This window comes from Ctenocephalides felis, unplaced genomic scaffold, assembly GCF_003426905.1.
Source record: "Ctenocephalides felis isolate EL2017-DRISC unplaced genomic scaffold, ASM342690v1 CF-g0.4_SCAFFOLD_00845, whole genome shotgun sequence".
Taxonomy (NCBI): domain Eukaryota; kingdom Metazoa; phylum Arthropoda; class Insecta; order Siphonaptera; family Pulicidae; genus Ctenocephalides; species Ctenocephalides felis.
This window is the reverse complement of record NW_020536999.1, coordinates 84,100,888-84,124,746: the sequence shown is the minus strand read 5'-3', so window position 1 is coordinate 84,124,746 and position 23,859 is coordinate 84,100,888. Positions and strand designations below refer to the sequence as shown.

At 29.4% G+C, this 23,859-nt stretch overlaps 3 protein-coding genes across 3 annotated transcripts; all 3 read right to left on the bottom strand.

The window, feature by feature from the left end:
* Positions 1–1,364: 1,364 nt before the first annotated feature.
* LOC113391142 (recQ-mediated genome instability protein 1-like) lies at positions 1,365–7,817 on the bottom strand. The gene is made up of 6 exons (XM_026627104.1): positions 7,738–7,817; positions 7,386–7,573; positions 7,235–7,316; positions 4,654–4,772; positions 4,435–4,587; positions 1,365–1,621 (listed from the first exon to the last, which is right to left on the bottom strand). The coding sequence occupies exons 1-6, from the start codon at positions 7,815–7,817 to the stop codon at positions 1,365–1,367; spliced, it is 879 nt and encodes a 292-aa protein (XP_026482889.1).
* Positions 7,818–13,918: 6,101 nt separating this feature from the next.
* On the bottom strand, positions 13,919–14,864 carry LOC113391141 (zinc finger protein 525-like). Its single transcript, XM_026627103.1, has one exon. The coding sequence runs from the start codon at positions 14,834–14,836 to the stop codon at positions 13,919–13,921; it is 918 nt and encodes a 305-aa protein (XP_026482888.1). The 5' UTR covers positions 14,837–14,864.
* A 4,872-nt stretch (positions 14,865–19,736) lies between these two features.
* LOC113371185 (zinc finger protein OZF-like) lies at positions 19,737–21,286 on the bottom strand. The gene has a single exon (XM_026611831.1). The coding sequence runs from the start codon at positions 21,116–21,118 to the stop codon at positions 19,760–19,762; it is 1,359 nt and encodes a 452-aa protein (XP_026467616.1). The 5' UTR covers positions 21,119–21,286; the 3' UTR covers positions 19,737–19,759.
* Between the last annotated feature and the right edge of the window lie 2,573 nt (positions 21,287–23,859).

Here is a 23,859-nt window from a genome sequence, read left to right as displayed (position 1 = left end):
TTTTTGCCGTAAATCGACGTTTTCTCAAAAACGGCTGGAACGATTTCAAAAATTTAAAAGCAATTCGGTGTATCTCGATGAGAACTTTTGTTTGTCAGTTCTGTGTGACGATCGGCCATCCGTTTCTTTGTGAATAGCAGAAAAGTGAAAAATATTTTCGTCCACGTTTTAGCCCGCAATTCTGAATCGATTTTAAAAATTCAAAAATTGTTCAAAAGATATTGGTTGGAAATCTTGCAAATTAGTTTTTGGTAGAGATCGGCCGAGCCGTTTTCTTGTAATAAAGTGTAAAATTTTCGACAATTTTTATGATTTTTTTTACGGTAGATACCATAGTCTTATAGATCATACTAAAATATTACGGCCCTACAACTCGTTTAACTTTAAAAATTCGTCAAAGTTTGCAAAAATTAGTATATTTTTTTTGCTATTTGTCAAAATTAGACCTTTCATCGACGTTTTCTCAAAAAAGTCTGAACCGATTTCAGAAATTTGTCAGTTTTGTGCGACGATCTGCCGAGCCGTTTTTTTGTAATTTGAAAAAAAAGTGTTAAACTTTTCGTCCACATTTAAGCTCATGCTACTGAATCGATTTAAAAATATCAAAAACTTTTCGAAAGGTATTAGTTGGGATTGATGCTGATTAGTTGTAGATGATAATCTACCGAGCCGTTTTCTTGTAATTAACTGTTGAAAAAAAATATTTAATCCAATTTTAATTTTTATGGAACTTCTTTTGGCGATATATAGCATAGCCTTGTAGAACTTACTGAAATATTACGGCCTTACAACAAGTAGTTCAATTTTAAAAATTCATCAAAGTTTAAGAAGATGAGTAGTTTTTTTGACCTTTGTTACAATTAAAATTAGATGATTTACTTGGTCTTAATGAACATACTAAACCATTGAAGTCCTACGGAAACTGGTTCAATTATAAAAATTATTGATTTTTGAAAATTTGCTTTTACAAAATACTCCAAGTTAACATGTTCGTTCATTTTCAGTTATGTGTAATAAATCCACAAAGAATACTTTTGATCACTCATAAATTATTAAGTCGATTATTTACACATATCGGGAAGTTCATGTAACTTGCCTCAAGGAAAAATACCAATATCAACTAATTTTAACAAATATGAAGAAACAGTACTACCGATTTTTGTCAACAACTAATCAGCATGATACCCTAATGATATATATCAAATAGTTTTTGAATCTTCAAAATTGGTTCAAAATTTTTGGCAAAAACGTGGACAAAACTGACACCTATTACAAGAGGTATAATTTAAAAAATAATTAAAGTTTTGATAGAAGGTTCATGCAACTTGCCTCATAGCAAAATGCCACTTACACTAAATTTTCTATTAAATACAATCTATGAATATAAATACCTGAACTCTCATAAACGTCTTATCCAGATCAACATCAGGAGCATCATTAATATTATGCAAATCGAATTCTTCAAGAAATGCATCAGCTAATGGATCATCTAATAAAATATTGGTTTCAAAATTGTTTACCACATTTGTATTTGATGAAGTGGAGATTGTACTTGCTTCACGTGTATTAGAATCAATTATTTCGGATTGTAGAGGCTTTATGGCAATATTTCTATTATTCTCTGAAAAAATAATGATAAAATAAGTTTTATTGCATAAACTTAGTAGCTTGAATTACTTAAGAACCTCGGAATGTTAGATACCTAGCTGTAAGTCTGTAAATACTTGTAAATTGATACCCTAAAGTTGTCTCAAAACCTACATATGGTATTGACACCCTACCCTATGTAGGTTTTGAGACAACTTTAGGGTGTCGAATCGATATACAAGTATTTATAGACTTACAGCTGGGTATCTCGAATTCCAAAAGCACACACACATGCATTTTTTCTGAGGTATGCCAAAATGTTCAGAAACCTTCAAAACGTCGAGAAATGCAGGAATTTTCATTTTCGATTTTCGGCCCATTACTATAACTACCCTACGGGAAATTAAAAATAATGATTTAAATATATACTATTAAACATAATGAACAAAAAAACTTACATAAATACAAATTAAAGAAAATTTTTCATTTTCACTTCATCCAATACATTAAAAAATAAGTGTTAAAGCTGAACAACCCTTGATAAAATTATTTTTTTATGTAAAATTGAGCTTTTTCATATGTTCAAAAAATCTAAATCGAAATTTAGGCAAAAACGTTCACTAACAAAAATTTAAATAAAAATGATGTAATTACTATAATAATTCTTACGAAATAGAGTTTAGTAGTAAGAGGGTAAAAATATAGGGTTATGTGTTTTATACGCATCATCTTAAATATAAAATGCCTCTGTAATGATATATGTAAATAAACTCCTCCTAAACGATTATTCGGATTTTGATAAATCTTTCTGAAGTTTATTAAAGGATTTTTTTAAGATGTATGTTATTAAAAAAATATAGTAATATTGTAGAAATAAATGGAAAAAATTGCAAAAAAAAACGACATGTCATTGTTTGACATTGAAAATATTTGAGACATTGTTCGGCATTGTAAACAAATGAAAATGGTCATCTGCCAAAAGTTTCAATTTACTTATGAGCCTAGACAATATTGGAATATGTATAATAAATTGATGACTAAGAATAAGCAGAACAAAATGTCTACATTATTACTGCAAAAAGCAGGTGAGATGTGCCAGAAATTAAAATAATATAAGATACAGTATATGTATGACAGATTGAATGATACACATATGAACAGGATTTGACAAATTAATTCACTTAAAATATGAAATTAGGTAATAATCAGGGCCGATCCTAACTTGAATGGTCTTTTGGGATTCGGATATTAAATTTTCAATATAGTTTTTTATTTCAAAATAATTTCTTTGCAACTTTTACTAATCGTTGCACAATATTTTAAAAATACGTTAAAAATTTCACTTTAAAACAACAAATCGGAAAGATGAATACATACAATTCAGCCCTTATGATATCAATTAAGAGAAGTTTAATATGCAATTTTGGATATCTTAATTAATAAAAAATTAAATTAAAATAATCTAACATGGAGTACCAGTGTTATGTTATGGTTATGTTCAATAATGAGAGAATAAATCGCTTATAATGCCCAAAATAAATAAGTAGAATGTTTTAAAAGCCAAATGTTAATTAGTGATAATAATTTTAATAATAAACTGTTAATAAATAATAATAATAAAATAATAGGGGAGGGGGAGCTAGAAAAAAAATGGCATGCGGGGTCTGAGGACCCCAGGAGCCTGGTATATTAAATTATTACCAAGAAAAGAGGAATTTAGATATTATAATTACTAAAAACCAGTTAAAATATGATACGAGATTATAAAAATTATAGGCAACATTATTAGAGCAATTTTTTGGGTGGAAAAATTCAAGGTAATATTGTACTTTTGCTGCAGATACTATATATTAATTTTTTCTGAACTTGTTATGCGGTTTAAAAAACTTCAATTTCCAATATAGTGTGGAAATTAAAACTTTGGAACAATAAATTGAATAAATTTTTTTTATGTATAATTGAGCTTGTTCATAAGCTCAAAAAATCTCAAACAAAATCCAATCAAAAACGTTCACTGACAAAAATCGAGATGAAAAATGATGTAATTACTATAATAACTCTTACAAAATATGAGTTTGTGGTAAGAGGGTAAAAATATAGGGTTGTATGTGTTTTTAGATGCATTATAAAATAATAAAAATTGACCTAAAAAAAACTTTGGGGTGGCCAACCCGTACCACTTGGTTTCAACCAAAATATGCAAAAACCTGTCCGGGGATATACCTAACAATTTCCCAAATTTCCATGGCGATGGGATGTATGGTTTATGAATTCATAGTACATACACAGACAGACATATGTACATTAATTTTTATATGTCTAGTCTAGCGATTGGGGAACTTTTTCAATAATCACCCCCACATATTTTTGTCTAAGTTGATATAACCCCCTTAGCAAAAAGAGATTACTTCCATACATACAACTATGTAGAAAATACAGTAATTATTAAATAAAAATATATACTTTTTATCCCCATTAATCCCATTTTTACTCCATTTGGGGTCATTTACCCCGGTTCTCCAACCACTGGTCTAGTCAATAGATTAGGAGGGATATATGGGAAATAAACTAAGAATTTTGAGACCTTTCTAACGATGTATAATACTTCATAATGTGTTTTTTTTATAGAAATATCGAATAGTATGAATAGTTGGTCAAACTTAACTGTACTTTGCATTCGGCATTTCTATAAAGTTTGAGTTCCAGAAAAGTATGGATGCAAATTTAAATGAATCGATGGAAGGGCACTACAAGGAGTGGACTTAATTTGGCTTAACACGGAAAACCTCACCAGATCAAGACACCGGAAGGATTGACAGATTATAATAGCAATCCATTATGACTTACTCAATAAACTACTATCTGCTGACAGGTTTATAGACTTTAACAATGTATTTATCACAGAATTCGGTTCCAATAGTGTCTCAACCTCACCGCCAAGGAAAGTAACATGATGATTTTCCAAATATAACATCCCACTAGAGCTAACATTTATTGGGCCTGAAATGGAATAAAGAAATTAATAAATATAATCAGTAATTTAGCATAATTAGGTGCAGATGGTACCTTTTAAAATTATTTTACTGCCAGGTGCTGTGTTAAGTGACAAACACTTAATCTGTCTATATTCCATAGCTTGAATTTCTTTCGTTCCATCAGATAAAAACAATTTTAGGACTCGTGAACTGTTTAAAAATAGAGTAATTAGGCATAAAATTACACTTCAAAGCCTATTAACTTCCAAAAAGAGAAGTTTATGTTTTCGCAAAAAATCCGATTTGCTAATTCATACGATAGTGACATTATTCTTAAGTTAAGAATTTTACTTATATATAAGATTATTAATCTAGAAAGATTAATAATCTTATATATAAAATTCTTCTGTACGGGTGTATGATTTGATATTTCTCCTAAACGGTTATTCGGGTTTTGATCATTCGTTTTAGAGTTTGTCAAAAATTTCCAAAAGATTGAAAACATTTAGCTGAAATTGTGAGCCTAGATAATATTAGAATATCATATACAAAAAAATGTAATGTCTATATTATTATTGCCGAAAAGCAGCTGATATAATCCAGAAATTAAAATAATATAAGATACAGTCAACAATATATGTTTGGCAGATAAAGTTATGTAATTCAGTTTAATAAAAAAACGCAATAAGTCCAAAATTGTATATACATAAATTTTTTGGACTTATGCATGTAGCATTTTAGTTTACTTTACTAAATTATTTAACAATAGAATAAAATATTTCTACTTATTAAAAAATTGATTTAGAAATTAGATTCTTATGCCAAAAATTAATTTGTTTGGCATTGGACATGGAATATTGATCAAGTTGATCTTAGATTGAAGAGTGCTCATATGAACTAGATTTCTCAAATTAATCCACCCAATGTTTGAACATAAACAATAATGTTTATTAAATTATTAATAAAAAAATTTACTTTAGAAATTATAATTGCCAAAAAGCAACTAATATATCATACAAGATTATAAAAATTATAGACCAAATTATTGAAGCAATTATGTTGTGTGGTAAAATTAAGTGTGATATTGAAACATGAAAAACATCTTGAAAATTAAAAAAAAAAAATTAGGTATAACCTAGCGACAAATTTTAAATAAAACTCATTCATTTGTTCGCTAAATTATATCTAAAAACATTATTAAAAAAATTTCATGCTATTTCCGTACAAAACTTTGATTGAATTGCACACTATTTAAAAACCAATATTAAGAACTAAAACTTGGAGAAAATTGTTTTTTATCAATTTGGAACCATTTGAGCCCTTGGAAGCAAGAAAATTAAAAATGTCCATATTAAGGACTACCCTAATACGTGTTTTGTGTGTTTGCAATTTTTCATCCACGTTTTCGGGCTACGGATCAACCGATTTGAATTGTTAAAAAAACATTCGAGTGATAAGGAGATGTGCTGATTAGTTTTTTGCAAAGGCAGGTCCAGCCGTTACGGAAATACGGAACAAAAGGTGCAAAAAATAGAAATCAAGTTTTTGAGAGAACGGAGTATCCGATTTGAATAATCCAAAAAACATTCAATTCGTAATGATTGCGGGAAGTGTTGATTAGTTTTCGCAAAGATACAGAGCTAAATGTACAAAAAGTTTTTGAGAGGACTAAGCATATGATTTGAATGATTCAATAACTTTCTGCTTGTATTGACAAAACAATTGTTTTTGGAAAAAAGAATTAATTCAAAATTAATTTTATTTTTTGCAAAAAAAATTTTTGTTGTATATCAAAACTAATTCAGATTTTAATTTTAATTCTGACTGAAGTTCTAAAGCTCATTTATATACTTTAAATAAATAATTTTAACTTTGTAATTCAGTTTATATAGTTCTTACAAATATTAGACAAAGTTACAGTATTTATAATACTCTATTTGAAAACATTTAATATTCCTCGAAAATTTCATTATGGTACGGATAGTTCCTGCAATTTGTCTTGAGGCACAATGCCATACACCACTAATTTTGGCTTTTTTTGTGGCCTCTAAAAAATGGCAGTGTGAAAATTAGTCATAGCCTCAGTGATGAAAAGTTGATTACCTAATCAAAGCAATAATCAATTAGAATTAGGATTTTTTAGTGCAACACGTGATATCACAAAGAAGTTTCATGTACCACCTAAAAGAATTTGCATGTGCTTAAAAACTCAATACATTGGTTCCAAAACTGAAAGAAATGCATAATCAAAAAGAAAATAACCCATTTTTAACTGACAATGAAAAACGGGTTGTGTACATCAAGCGAAATGGCCATGCAGCAGTTCATATCAACCAGTTAAAAAAAGCCGATAGTTATCAGAAGAAGGTTTCGATTGCAGTTTGAACTCTTATTACTCATCGGAACGATTAATTCCCATGTCTACATTCACATCCAATAAATAATGACATAGACTTGCACCATCTTATCACTTTTGTTTCGATATTTGAAAAGCTCCTTGAATGGTAAATAATTCAATAATCATAATGAAATCAAATTGTATCAGATTCGGTTTATTGGTTATTTATATGAAATTATGATGTTGCTTGGAAGATGCAAAAGTTGTTATTTAGTGCTATGAAAATATTATCTTTAATTAGACAAAAATCAGTTGATACAATGATCTAACTAACCTTTTCTCTTTTTCCATTTCCTCTTCGGTCTGTTCTACTGGTAAATTGTACAGTTTTTGAATTTGACTATATGCACTTGCACCTATTTGACATAAGTATACAATTAATAAACTAAATTGCGTTAATAAAAATTACTACAAAGAATATTTACTTATATCAATTAATTTCTGGATCTGTAATACAAAACTTCCAGGAAGCACTTTTGTTGTTTTATCTAACTCCGGAAGAGAATTTGATGTAGTATCAGCTAGATCATTTAACAGCCATTGTTGAAAAGCTTCTTCTTGAAGATTTTGAAGAGACATATTTTGGTTTTCAGACAAGAAATATTCGACACATCTGTAAATGTAATAAATATTATCTTCTATCTAAATACTTATAAGAAAACATTTCGATAGTAAAAAAAAATTGAATATATTTGCTTGTAAGTAATTACATTGATTAACAAGTTCTTAACCGTTTTTATTGACAATGGTAAACTTGTCTGTCTGAAATTTACTTACTGTGTCAACCAGATATCTTGTATTTTAATATGTTTTTCATTAAACCATTTTTTGACATTATTTACTTGATTAGAAAGCATGTTCGTTTATTATTTTATTAGACCGTTGATAAATATTATCTTTTAATTTTGACATTTATGAAATGAAGACCATAGATAAGAGAGTAAGTAGATCTGCCGACTAAGTTTGCTTTAGCCGGCGAACAGAGTAGCCAGCACTACCATAGATAAACAAGTATAATAGATCGCTATGTCTAGCGGTTTGACGTTACCTCGATTGAAATACAAATTTTAAAAAATAGATGGCAGCACATGTATAATATTTAAATTACCCCTGGTTTTACTTCTTAATTTGTACGTATCGTATACAGCCCCAAAAACCTGAATTATTTTTAATATTGGAAATAAGAACAAATCATACGAAATACAAAATATATATTTTCAAAGATATTACATATGTTTAAAGAACAATTAAAATTATGTTTATATTAACAATTATAATTACAGTTATGGAATGTTTGAAAATATAATAATTATTATACATAACTAGCAAACTCGACGAACTCCGTTTCGCCACCAGATGGTTTCGTGAGAAAGATGAAGAAATTTTTTGTTTGTTTTATATATGAAAAGGAAAAATTTGATTTTATTACACAACATAATAAATTTATTTCGATTACAAAAATGAAGTGTTTTTTAGTTGAACTTCTCTAAGTAAATGAAAGTGAATCCGCAAATTATCCGTTTCATTGAAGTGCTCTTTGGTAAACCACATTTTTTGTTTTTTGGTCTGACGTTAACACAAACAAAGCGGATGGTTTCCAACTCGTGAATGATTTTATAAATAATCTATTTGAAATTTATCCCGCAAACACTAAGCGATTGACTTTGCGACTTGTCATTGCGAAAGCAAGGCGAACTGGAAATTGCAATCGTTGAAGTCAAACGGAAGACCAGTTGGAATCATTGGTATGTCACCAAATCGCCAGCAATTTTTGATTGAATGGTGAAATTCAGTGCGTGTACATCATTATTCATTGCGGCAAGAACTGCTCGTTGACTAACCAAGCAATTCTGATAATTCTCACTAATGTCATTACTCGAATTTTCAATTACGGTGCGTGAAGTTCCAGCAGCTTGCATTAAGGCACGATGCCATGCACCACTAATTTTCTTAGCTATAAACCTTGCGGAGCCCGAGACCTTTGCAACAAATGCAAAATTGTCGAAATCGGTTCGTGCGTTCTGGAGTTATTTCGTCAGGAAGGAAAACCCGACTTATTTTTATATTTATAGAAGATAATCTATTTGCAATTATTTAAAACAATTATTGATTATTTTATTACTCGAATTTTTAATCACGGTGCGTGAAGTTCCAGAAATTTGCTTAGGGCACGATGCCATGCACCTCTAATTTTCTTAGCTATAAACCTAGCGGAGCCCGAGACCTTTCCAACAAATGCAAAATTGTCGAAATAGGTTCGTGCGTTCTGGAGTTATTTCGTCAGGAAGGAAAACCCGACTTATTTTTATATATATAGAAGATTATAAAAGTATTATAATTTCACAATTATGCTTAAATAATATTTCAAAAACTAAATATCTAAGTGAAGAAAATCACAGAAGTATTTAACTAAACTAAGCACAAATAACTGACTAATATTAATTACTTAATGACTAATATTAATATATTAAAATCTTAAAAACTAAGAAGAAACTACAAGCACAGGAGCACGCAATGAAATTACAAATTTAGAAGGAATGACAAATAATACAAAAATTTAAAGGGTTAAAAAAAACAAATAATTTGTTAAAAAGTACAAATACTTCACAAACAAAAAAGTCCTATTAACATAAAATATATATATTGATATCAAATTGAGAGAAATTCAAATTCCTAGGATTAAAACTCATTTACGAGACATTGTTCTTTATTAATTCTGCATGTAATAGTTATTTCGCTATCTAATGAATTAATAGTGAAATTGCATTTAACAAAACCTTCGAATAGTTTCTGTACGAGTGTTTTATAACATTACATTTAGCCATGTTCCATCATGAAAACATTATCATTGAAATTGCCATGAAAGATCAACAAAGTGTTTACAATAAACAGAATAATGTTTTATGCACATACAATTTATGAATCAAAAGATAAAAGCAATATTTTTGATTCCCAAGGTCGGTAACAAATATATCTTGAATTTAAACATTATATTGGGATGTTACACAAGTTTTATTTGAAGAATATTATAACACTAATCTTCAATCAAAATACATTAAAATATTATGTATGGTATATACTCTCTTTATAAGTGTTTACATTTTGCTAATGTAATAGATAATCTTATTAAATATAACAATGAACTTACGTTGATGAAATTTAAACCATACTAACTAGCTGAATAACTGTTTTGCAACTTCAACATATAGATTCAATCCAATCATATAAAAATTCCGAAGATAATGGTATTTCATCAAACATCAAACTCAGTATCTGCTACTAATACTTTTTAAAAGAAATAGCTGAACCTAATGTTTTAAATAGACACTCATAAATACCGCTATACACTTGTATCTCTGAATGCAACTTTCTCAATGTTTGAGGACATGACAAATAAATATTTGTCTCCAAAAATAGTAGACCTTTGGAGACTTTTTGTACGACTTATTCCTTAATTATTGCATTGTTTATGAACCTTCTTGTCATTACATATTGCATCCTTGGTTGTCAAAAGTACTCCTGCGCTTTGTTCGTGCATTTGTCAGCAATTTGCAGGTACCCCCAAGACACCCTCATTCAAATATAAAACATGTTGACACATCTTGATTATATAAATTATTCTGCAATTATATTAAAAAATCCTTTGCGGAAACTTGTATTGGAATAGCTAAATATTTTAACCCGCACTTGACACTTTTTTGGGTACTATAAAAACACTTTGCATATTAAATTTCACAAATGTTCACTTAAACAAAATTAATTAATTAGAAACAACACGAGTTCAAAAAGTTAGGTTATTCGTACAGCCATACAGCGATCATACTTGACACGCCACTTGCATGAACCACAAAACAATTTGTAGTTGAAATTGAGTGCACATGAGCCATCTTTTTTATAAAATTGAAACTACTCAGGACCAAAACAGTGCAACGCGCATTTGTTCGAGAGAAGAAACATCTGCCATGAACACTACTGAAGACCACGTTTTAAGACCATGATAACTTTAAGTTTTATCTTTAGACCTACTCTCCTCCCGTAAGTTTTTTCAGATTTTTACCGTAATACGACGTTTTCTCAAAATCGGCTGGACTGTTTCAAAAATTTAAAAGCCGTTCGGTGTAACTCGATAAGGACTTGTAATAGTTAAAAGTTTTTTGTAAATAGCAGAAAAGTGAAAATTTTTCATCCATGTTTTTGCCCGTTATATTTTACTTGTTATCCGTTTCAGGACAGTTGTAAAAATTATTAAAATAATAAAAAAAAATGTCTTTGCCCGCAGTTCTGAATTGATTTTAAAAATTCAAAAATTGTTCAAAAGATATTAATTGGGAATCGACCTGATTAGTTTTGGTAAAGATTCGTTGACATAAGTTCTTGTAATTAACTGTTGAAACATTTTTTTCGACTAATATTGCAAATTATATATATATATATATATATATATATATATATATATATATCATTATAGATAAATAAACACCGTAAACACCCACACAAATACTTGGCTTGAAACGTCGAGAAAACATAAAATTAGCAAATCGATTTTTTTATGAAAACAAACTTCTCCTTTGGAAAGTTAAAAAAACTAACTAACCATCGCAAGTGATTATCAAGCTTCATCGAATACCTTTTAAATTTTTTAAGTTGTAACAACCATGTTTAAAAAAATGACCTCGATGAAAGATCAAAAATCGACATTATTATAGATAAATAAACACCGTAAACACCCACACAAATACTTGGCTTGAAAACGTCGAGAAAACATAAAATTAGCAAATCGATTTTTTAATGAAAACAAAATTCTCCTTTGGAAAGTTAAAAAACTAACTAACCATCGCAAGTGATTATCAAGCTTCATCGGATACCTTTTAAATTTTTAAGTTGTAACAACCATGTTTAAAAAAATGACCTCGATGAAAGATCAAAAATCGACTCACATACACCACACATACTTTTTTGGTCTCATTCGATTCAGAATGAGTTGAAACGTCGAGAAAACATGAAATTAGCAAATCGGATTTTTTTATGAAAACAAACTTCTGCTTCGGGAAGTTAAAAAATTAACCATCGCAAGTGATTATCAAGTTTCATCGGATACCTTTTAAATTTTTTTAGTTGTAACAACCATGTTTAAAAAAATAACCTCGATGAAAGATAAAAAATCGACTCACATACACACTATAAACACATACTTTTTTGGTCTCATTCGATTCAGAATGAGTTGAAACGTCGAAAAAACATAAAATTAACAAATCGGATTTTCTCACAAAAACATAAGCTTCTTTTCGAAAGTTAATAAACTTTGGAAGTTGTGCATGGCAACGTGCCTTAAGGCAATTTGCTAAAACTTCCCGTACCAAAAAATTTAAATTTTTAAAAAAGTTCAGAACTATTCGAAAACTGAAAAAAATAAATTTTGAAATTTTGTAATGACTTTATTAAAAAAAATTTAGTCATTGAATCACTTATCAATATATTGATAAGATGTCGTATGTTTTTTTGAATCATTAAAATCGGCTGAACCGTGTTCCCAAAATTGTTGACAAAAAATTGTATCTGCACTTACATACACACATACACACCCATAACCACACATTAATTTTCTAATAAGGAGAACCCGCGCGTTGCTCGTCTCGGATTTTGATGAAACTTGGCACAATGGTAGATTTGATGCCCAAACTGACCGTGGTAAAATATTAGAGGCCTATGAAAAGCGGTTTAATTATAAAAAATAATTAAAGTTTGCATTTGTAGCAGCGCGCGGCATGCATAACTTGCAATGCTTTTCCATATCAATAGTTGAACTCCGGGGTTCAATTCCCGATTCAGATATAATTTTTTTATTACTTTTATTTGATATTAAAATTTCACGTGTAAATAATATCAAAATTTATTTGATTTTTCAATTAATTTTATATTTTTCGCTAAATATTCCATAAGAAAATGCTCCTGTAAATTTTTATTTTGATATTACTTATGAAACTTATCATATAAATGTTAAGTGATTCCTGAAGCATTATAATTTTGTATTAATATCAGCAATAATACGAAGAAGAGATATAATTTATTTCCATATAAAAACTATGTTGTAAGGGGGCGTACATTAATCACATGATCGATATTTTACGGATTATCGGACCCCTCCCCTCCGCCTTGGTGATACGTGGTGATATTCAAAATCACCCCCCCCCCCCACGCATCAAACATTACATGTTTTTAGTCACCAGAAAAAAATGTAAAATTTATGATTAATTTAATATGATTAATGGACGCCCCCTAAGGTACCAAAATAGAGACAAACCAGGAATATACACCATCAAACGAGACAAAACCGAAACTTTCACATGAAACATGGAAAAACTAGTAAAGGACTTGCAAGTCCTCTGAAAAGTGCAAGCAGCCTTTACAATAAACTACCGGACGAACTAAAGACAATGACGGACCTAACCAATTTCAAAATTAAATTGAAAATTACATGAGAGATAAAATGAATAAATTAGATAAATTCCTTATTTTAAATACTATATTACTTCTGTTCTGTAAAAATATTAATTACAATTAAGTATAAGTGCATATGTATGTATGTACGCAATCTTTCTGTGTATATAATAGTAATAAGTAAAAATATATAGATGTCTTAATGTAAGCCTGTTACATAAAATTTAGATTTATTTTTGTTATAATTCTGTGATCTCTCATACCAGAACAATTGTCTGACTGAGATACAGTATGTACGAATTATATCTAATAAATAAATAAACAAAATAAATAAAAAAAAAAAGCAAAGATGTTTAAAAAAATATATTTTAGATTTATTTGTAATGGAAGTTAATAAATAAATAAAGAACATTTTTTCTTACGTTGTAATAATTTTTTTCAGTATACATAAAATGTACTATTTTTCAACAAACAAATACAAAAGTTTTTGAAGAAGTTTATCTAGATGACCTCAATGACCTCAATCTACCTTTTGAACCATTTCAGGTTGGCTTGATAATTGTTTTGTTACGAATGATTTATTACATGCTTCATCTTCACGAAGGTGCTCCCTGGAGTGTTTTCTTACATGTTCTGATCGTCTAAATCCTTTATTGCATACCAAACAGATATAAGGACGTTCTCCAGTGTGGATCATTTCATGTTGTTTTAATATAGCTTTTGTTTTGAATGATTTACTGCACTCCTCGCATTTATAAGGCCGTTCACCAGTATGAATCATTTCATGTCTGTTTAATGAGAATTTTGTTGCAAAGGTTTTATTGCAAACTTCACATTGATAAGGATTGCCTCCGGTATGAATAATTTTGTGAAGGTTTAATGCAGATCTCATAGTAAAAGTTTCACCACAATTATCACATTCAAAAGGTTGTTCCGCTGTATGAGTTAATTTGTGAAACCTCAACGCTTGTTTTTGAATGTATGTTTTAGAACATATTTCACATTTGTAAGGACGTTCTCCAGTGTGGAGCATTTGATGTTGTTTTAGTGATTGTTTTGATGCAAATGTTTTGTCGCATATTTCGCATTTATCAGGCCGTGTTTGGGAATGAATCGCTTCATGATTGATTAACGTTTGTCTTAGTTTGAATGCTTTATTGCATGTCTTGCATTTAAAAGGGCGTTCTTGACTATGACTTACTTTATGTAATTTTAAAATTTGTCTAGTTTTGAATGTTTTGTGGCATATTTCACATTTGTGGGTTGCTTTAGGATCATTTAAAATAGTTTTGAATGATTTGTTATATTTATCTACTATATTACCTGAATTACTATCTTTTTCACTATATATATGAAGTGTATCATCTCCACTTTTTACATTTTTGTTAATGACCTTATGTTGGTCATCAATTGTTTCTTGTTTTATTTCTTCCTCCATTGTTACCTCAGAATTCCAATTTGGATGTAGATATATTCCCTCGCTTTTCTGGGCATATTTCTGATATAACATAATCATCAATTTCTTGTTTCACTAGAGGGTAATCTATTGGTTCCATTTTAATTGTTGTTACTGAATTCGTTTCTTCTGACATTCGGTTCGGCGTCTCTTGGTTATTGTAATCAAACTAATAATGGCTTATAAAAGGTGGAAAAGGCTTTCAATTCTATATTATAAGTTATTATTTATATTTATAAGAAAGTTTAAAAGTATAAAAAATATGTTTTAATATATATTTATAATACTTTTGTTCAAATTCAATATAATTGCAAAGTGACATTTCTATTGTAATCAAAAAAATACCAAACTTGAGGTAAGGATGGCCAACGTTGGAAACATTTCATCTGCGAAGTTATCGATTAATGATATCATAGATTATATAATTTCACAAAAAAGATAGATTTTGATTTAAAATTTAAAAACTTATTGTCTTCATGTAGAGTAAGTTATCGTGGTTATTGTAATCGTCCAAAATTCGAAAATGAAAATTTTAGCATATATTTACCTCTCAAAGGTTTCTGAACATTTCATACCTCATAAAAAATTTATATGTGTGTGTGTGTGTGCATGTTTGAATATGTAGATTATATAATTTAACTAGTTGATATCGGTATTTTGCCTTGAGGCAAGTTACATGAACTTCCCGATATGTTCAAATAATCGACTTATTCAATAAAAAATAAATTAATTTATGAGTGACTAAAAGTACGAGGATTTATTACACATACATTGAAAACGAACGAACACGTGAACTAGAGTATTTTCCTGAAAGCAAATTTTCAAAAATCAATAATTTTCATATTGAACCAGTTTCCGTAAGACTTTAATGGTTTAGTAGTATTTCATTAAGACCAAGTACTATCGTTATACCAAATAAATCGTCTAATTTTAATTTTAACCACGAAATGTATCGCCAAAAAAAGTTCTATAAAAATCGGTTTAATTTTTTTTCAACAGTTAATTACAAGATAACGGCTAGGTAGATTTTCACCTAAAACTATTCAGTATTATTCCCAACTAACATCTTTCAAACAGTTTTTTATTTTTTAAAATCGATTCGGTAGTACAAGTTTAAAAGTGAACAAAAAGTATAACACTTTTTTCCAAATTACAAAGAAACGGCTTGGCTGACCGTTGCACAAAACTAAGAAACGATAATCTCCATCGAGATACATCAAATGGTTTTTAAATTTTTGAAATCGGTTCAGGCGTTTTTAGGCAAACGTCGATGAAAGGTCTAATTTTGACAAATGCCGAAAAACGATACCAATTTTTGTAAACTTTGACGAATTTTTAAGGCTAAGCGAGTTGTCGTAGAGCCTTAATATTTTAGTATGACCTAGAAAACTATGGTATCTTCCGTCAAAAAAATAATAATAAAAATCGTCGAAAAAATTTTTTTCAACACTTTATTACAAGAAAACGTCTTGGCCGACCTCTACCAAAAACTCATAAGCACGATTCCCAATCAATATCTTTTGAACGTTTTTTGAATTTTCAAAATCGATTCAGAATTACGAACTAAAACTTGGACAATTTTTTTTTTACTTTTTTGCTATTTACGAAGAAACAGTTAGGATGATTGTCGCACAAAATTAATAAACGCTAGTCCTCATCGAGATACATCAAATGGCTTTTAAATTTTTGAAATTGGTGCAGCCGTTTTTGAGAAAACGTCGATTTACGGCAAAAAATCTGTTCACTCACACGCTAGCACATACTCACACACACACACACATACTTTTTCCTACTTTAGTCTCATTCGATTCAGAATGGCTTGAAACGTCGAGAAAACATAAAATTAGCGATTCGGATTTTTTGATGAAAACATAAACTTCTCCTTCGGGAAGTTAAAATGTTTACATATCTTTACGTTTCAAAGGTTTCTGAACATTTTTCATCTCAGCAAAAAATCATATATGTGTGTGTGTATGTTTGCATTTGTAGATTATATCATTTAAAAAAAGATATTTTTTGGTTTAATATCATTAACTTTTTGTAGGGTAAGTTATTGTAATCGTCGAAAAATCAAAAATGAAAATTTTTGCACATCTTAAACGTTTTAAAAGTTTCTGAACATTTTGGAAAAATTCAGAAAAAAATTATATATGTGTGTGTATGTATGTATATGTAGATACATTTTTTGACGACGTTTTCGAGAGTGCCACTCAACCGATTTGAATGATTCAATAACCATTCGATTCCTACTTATGGAGATTAGTAATGCTTATTAGTTTTTGGCAAACACAGGTCTATATGTTTTGGAGATACGATGCAAAGAGTACCGAAAGCGAAATTAAGTTTTTGAGAAAACAAGACATCCGATTTGAATGATTCATTAAATTCGTAATGGTGAGAAGACATGGTGATTACAGTTTTTTCAGAGATAAGGAGCTTAAGTGTAAAAAATGACACTTTTCGGGAGAACAAAGTATCCGTAAATAATTCAAATTTTGATTTGATTTGTATTTACGAGGAGATGTGCTGATTAGTTTTTGGTGTAGACAGGTCGGCATACCTTAGAAAAAATTTATGTGTGCGTGGGTATGTATGTGCGATAATTCCTATTGGTGAGAAGTGTTGATTAGTTTTTGGCGAAGGCAAGTCCGGCCTTTCTGACAATACGGGGCAAAAAGGTAAAGAAATGGTAACTCCAAGAAACATTTTACTCGTATTGACAAAATATACTTTTGTAAAGGCAAGTCTATCAGTTTAGGAGATCTAACAACAAAAACAAAAAAACGAATCCTTTTGACAATAAAAAATAAACTGTAGACGTAAATTGCCAGGTATTTTATAGAATGAATTAAATTTCCAGAAGGGTTAAACATTATAAATTTTATAATCTACATTATAAATATACAAAAAGTCCAAAAAAAGTCATAAAAAATATAAAAACATATACTTAATATAAAAAAAAAATCATAATATAATTTTTTTTCCAAATTTTTCGATAAAGTTCAACTTTTTTGAGCATTTCAAAATACTCAATAATCTAATAGTTAAAATCAAATTAGAATCTAAAAAGCAGCGCGATCGCTTTGAATAAATATACAAAAAGTCAAAAAAAAATCATAATATAAAAAAATATTTCAATTTTTTCAATCAAGTCTTTGTTCTTTTGAGCATTTCAAAATACTCAAAAATCTAATTGTTAAAATCAAATTAGAATCTAAACAGCACAGATTGCTTTGAATATAAATACAAAAAGTCAAAAAAAAATCATAATATAAACTAGTGGCGTTTGGCATCGTTCCAAAAATTCAATTTTTTAAAAAAGATTAAATATGTTTTAACTTTGAAAAAAAAAAGATTTTTGAGAAATTTTAAATTTTTGAATAAAAATTACGTTTTCGGAAAAAAAAAACTTTTGGAAAAAATGTTTTTTTTTTTAGTTTGAAATACTTTGCAAATTTTGAACTTTTTTCAAAGCAATCGCACTGCTTTACCTGCATAAAGAGGCAATATCGAAGCGCCTAAGCGCCACGTCGCCGTCTAACGGACAAAAATGTTACGAAACCCACAGAAATGTAAACAAGATTGATACACATTATTAAAATCTCCATAAAATATTTTATAATTTGATGTGCATATTTTGCAAATTACAATCTAAACAGCAGTGCGTTTGCTTTGAATAAAAATACAAAAAGTCCAAAAAAAAAATCAATTTTTTCAATAAGGTCCCATTAGTTTTTGAACATTTCAAAATACTTAAAAATGTAATTGTTAAAATCGAATTAAAATCCAAACAGCAGCGCGATTGCTTTGAATAAAAATACAAAAAGTCCAAAAAAATCAATATAAAAAAATATTTCAAATTTTTCAATAGAGTCCAATTTTTTTTGAGCATTTCAAAAATGTAATTGTTAAAATCCAAACAGCAGCGCGATTGCTTTGAATGAAAATACAAAAAGTCCAAAAAAAAGCAATATAAAACAAAATATTTCAATGTTTTCAACAAAATCCATTTTTTTTAGCATTTCAAAATACTCAAAAATCTAATTATCAAAATCAAATTAGAATCTAAACAGCAGGGCGATTGCTTTGAATAAAAATACAAAAAGTCCAAAAAAAATCAATATAAAAAAAATCAAATTTTTCAATAAAGTCCAAGTTCATTTTTTCGAGCATTTTAAAATACTCAAAAATCTAATTGTTAAAATCAAATTAGAATCTACACTACACTAAACAGCAGCGATGCAGCAGCGCGATTTCTTTGAATAAAAATACAAAAAATCCAAAAATATCATAATTTAAAAAAAAATAATATAGAAAAAATAGTTCAAATTTTTCAAAAAAGTCAATTTGTTTTGAACATATCGAAACACTCAAAAATCTTATTGTTAAAATCAAATCAAATTCATAAAAAAAAATTAAGTTTTTAAAAATCTTATATTGCAGTACCTGATTACAGTACCAGCAATTTGCCTAAAAGCACGATGCCATGCACCATGGCAACACTATTTTATGAGGCAGAATTGCTCCCATAATTTGAATATTACTTTTATTTTATCTCATTTAATTTCAGTTAATTTCGGAAGTTTGCAAAATTCTTACTAATTGCAATTTATCAAAAAAAAAATTAAATAAATTAATAAAGATTATAAATTTTCAATTATTGACTAGAAGATATAAAATATGGTGTTGAAATCAATCAAAATGTTTTTATTAAAAAAAAAAGAGAAAACAAACATGTTATACTCTCCATTATGGATAAATCTATAATAACAATAAATAAATTAAGAATTAACTAAATAAAATCTTCATCCCTAAATTTCTTTCTATCCGCGTTATCACATGATTTAAAAAAAAAATCGTACTATATACCTCTGGTACAATATTTAAACAATTTGAAAAAATGTGTCAATATTCCAAATGAGTTTTTGCATGTCGTTTTAATGACCGATTTGCTTTATATGCATTGCCGCACTTGTCGCATTTATAAGGACTTTCCATATGAACAACTTTATGTTGATTCAATGCTTGACTTGTTTTGAATAATTTATAGCATATCCCACATTCATGCTCTCGATCCTCGCTATGCACAGTTAAATGCATTCTCAAAACGTTCATTTGAGTAAAGTCCTTATTGCATATTTCGCATTTAAAGGGGCGTTCCCCGGTATGAATCACTTCATGGTACTTTAATGATTGTTTTGTTGAGAAAGTTTTGTAGCATATTTCACATTTAAAAACGCTTTGTCCAGTGTGCAACCTTTTATGTGCATTTAATGTATCTTTTCTTGCAAATGTTTTATTGCATGTTTCGCATTTATGAATGGATTCAGAGTGAGTCAATTCATGCACAGTTAATTCTTGTTTTCTTTTGAATATTTTATCACATTTGTCACACTCATGGCGATATTCTCCCTTATGACTGACTTCATGTTTTTTTAAGTATTTTCTTGATTTGAAGGCTTTATTGCATAAATCACATGTATAAGGTCTTTCTTCAGTATGGCTTACTTCATGTTCGGTTAATCTAGCTTTTGACAGGAATGTTCTATTACAAGTTGCACAAGCGTAAGGACGCACTCCAGCATGTTTTAATAAATGTAGTTTTAAATTGTTTGTTTGTATGAATCTCTCATTGCATATTAGACACTCATGAAGGCGTTCTCCTGTGTGTATTGTTTGATGCATTTTTAATGGATATTGTTTATTGAATGTTTTACCGCAAACCTCACATTCATAACAGTGTGTAATATGGCTCAGTTTATGTTGGCTTAATATATATTCTGATGTGAATGCTTTATCGCAAGTATCACATTTATAAAAGCGTACTCTGGCATGAAGAGCTTTATGTCGGTTTAATATACCTAATGCTATGAATGCTCTATTACATATCTCACATTTAAAAGGGCGCTCTCCAGTGTGGATCATTTGATGATGTTCTAATCCTTGCTTTGATGACAATATTTTATTGCAAGTTTCACATTTATGAGATTCTCTCCTATAGGGTTTTCGTTTTTTTTTTGTTACCATTTTTGTATTACTTGTATCAGAATTTTCATCTACACTTATCTGGTCTGGACTTGTCGCAGCTTCTTGAGCTTCAATCACTTCTTGCTTTATTTCTTGATCAATAATTACCTCTGATTCTAAAAACTTCTGAAGACTTACTTCGTCGTTTTCATTCACATTATCAAATTCTTGTTCAACTTGAGGATGTTCGATTGGTTCAATTTTAATTGTTGTGATTGAATTCGCTGCTTCAGACATTTTGGCCGTCTGTAGGTTCTGGTAAAGGTAAACAATAATTTCTAAAAAGTTAGAACAGTTTTCGTTATTACATATAAACTTTTATAAGAAGTATAAATTGTTGTATGTATTATAAATTGTTGAATGTTTTAATATATATTGAAAATACTTGAGTGCAAATTCAATTCATATAAGTCCAAAAGGACTTTGACATTTCTAATCCTAGAAAATAATTATTTCTCACATTAGCATGGGATCAGTATGAACAACATTGAAAACATTAATATAACGGCGAGAACAACGGCGACAACGCCGTTACATATGGGCGGCAAAATATAAAATCATAGAGTATATAGTTTCAGAAATTAAGGATTGAGGTTTGATATTATCATTGACTAGTGGGGCGCATGGCATCGTGCCTTAAGACAAATTGCTGGAACTTCCGGTACCGTAATTAAACATTCAAAGAATAAAAATAATCAGTCAACAAAATTGTCTATGCGAATTGTTCCTTTTAGACAAAATGTGTAAACTTATTAGATTAGACGATGTTGTTTGTATATGTTTGAATGAAATATATATATAAACAAAATCTAATTAAGCAGTTCTATTGTTAGAATAAACATATTTTATTTCAAATGTATCAATTTTTCGTTCGCAAAATATATACACTGAGTTAACAATTTTAAATAGTTCAAGTAGTAGTAACATAAAAAAAAATTAAAAAAAATTAAAAAAATATTACAAATGTGGGATTCAAACCCGATCAGTTTTGACTTTCTTATCTACTAACGCGAACGACAGTGTCTAGGATCTAATCGGAATTTCTGCACTTTTTGCTCTGAATCTGCCTAAAAACTAATCAGTACGTCTCCACATCAATACGAATCGAATGTTTTTTAAACCATTCAAATCGGTCGATTTGTTCTCTCAGAACCTGCCATTTTTTGTACTTTTTGACCTGTATCTTTGAAACGGCTAGACCTGCCTTCGCCAAAGCACGTCCCTTTTATCAATAAGAATTGAATGTTTTTTGAATTATTCAAATCGGTTGATCGGTGTTCCCGAAATCGTCGACAAAAATGTGTATCCACACACACATACATCCATTCTTTCTAAAGTATGCCAAAATATTCAGAAACCTTTGAAACGTAAAGATATTTGAAAATTTTCATTTTCGATCACTATAACTTACCCTACGGGAAGTTAAAAAATGTTATGAACGTAAGATATTATCGAAGGTAAATTATAGAATTGTTTCAGAACATGCATGGATACAATTTTTCATCGACGTTTTCGGGCGCACGGTCAACCGATTTGAATGTTTCAAAAGCAATGAATTTCTATTGATAGGGTGGCGTGCTGATTAGTTTTGGCAAAGGCAGGTCCAGTCGTTACAAAGATACGGAGGTATATAAGCAGAAAATGGCAGTTTTTGAGAGAACTAAGCGTCCAATTTGAATGATTCAAAAAACTTTTGCTTTTGTTGACGAAACAATTGCTTTTGGGATTTTTTTTTGTACATCGAAAATAATTCATATTAATTTCCCGTAGGGTAAGTATATTGTAATCGTCTAAAAATCGAAATTGAAAACGTTTACATTTCTTTACATTTTGAAGGTTTCTGAAACATTTTGGCATACCCCAGAAAAAACTGATGTGTGTGTGTGTATGTATGTATAATTACAATTTTTCGGTCACGTTTTCGAGCGCACGGATCAACCGATTTGAATGGTTTAAAAAACATTCGATTCCTATTAATAAGGAAATGTGCTGATAAGTTTTGGCAAAGGCAGGTCCAGCCGTTACGGAGATATGGAGCAAAGAGTGCAGAAAATGGAAATCGAGTTTTTGAGAGAACGGATCATCCTATTTGTATGATCCAAAAAACATTCAGTTCGTAATGACAGGGAAAAGTGGTTATTAGTTTTTGGCAAAGGTAGGCCTAGCGGTTTCGAAAATACAGAGCTAAATGTTAAAAATATGGAAGTTTTTGAGAGAACTAAGCGTCCGATTTAAATGATTCAAAGAACTTTCTGCTTGTTTTAACAAAATAATTGCTTTCGGAAAAAAATTGTTGTTTTTAATTTTTTTTTCAAAAAATATTTTAGTAATTTTGGGATTAAAAATTGAAAAAATTACCCATGCTAAGCGCCACTCTGGTACAAATGTTTACCCAAGTGCGTTTAGACTGTCTATGTACTGGAGCACTTTTAATTAATTTTGTAAAACTGTTGAAAGATGCGAAATGCTGCCAAGCTAAGCACAGTATAAGTAAAAATGTCGCACAGAGTTATTTGCAAATGCGTTTAGACTGTGACAGTACGGACCATTTTTTCAATTTTGTGTAAATTAGGCAACTATTTTTGAAATTGAATTCGAAATGAAATGACGATTGTTAATGTTCTGGAGATAAATTGATTTATGATTTACATTTGATTTGCTCAGATATAACAAGATAGCAAAAATAATGAAAGTTACAGTAACGTTTAATAAATTTCTCGAATATTTCATTACGGTGCGGGAAGTTCCAGCAATTTACCTTAAGGTACGAATCGTACCAAACAAAATTACATCTAAACAATATGGATACAACATCGCGCCCGCGATGTGAGATATCGCCACGCCGCAGTCGTTTTTGTCGCATAGAACGTTAAACAAGCGCCAAGTGATGTTACATTTGCGATTTTTGTCGCGACTTTTTTAACACGTTTAATCGCATGTTGAACTGATGTTGACAAAACATGAAAACAACGTAATTG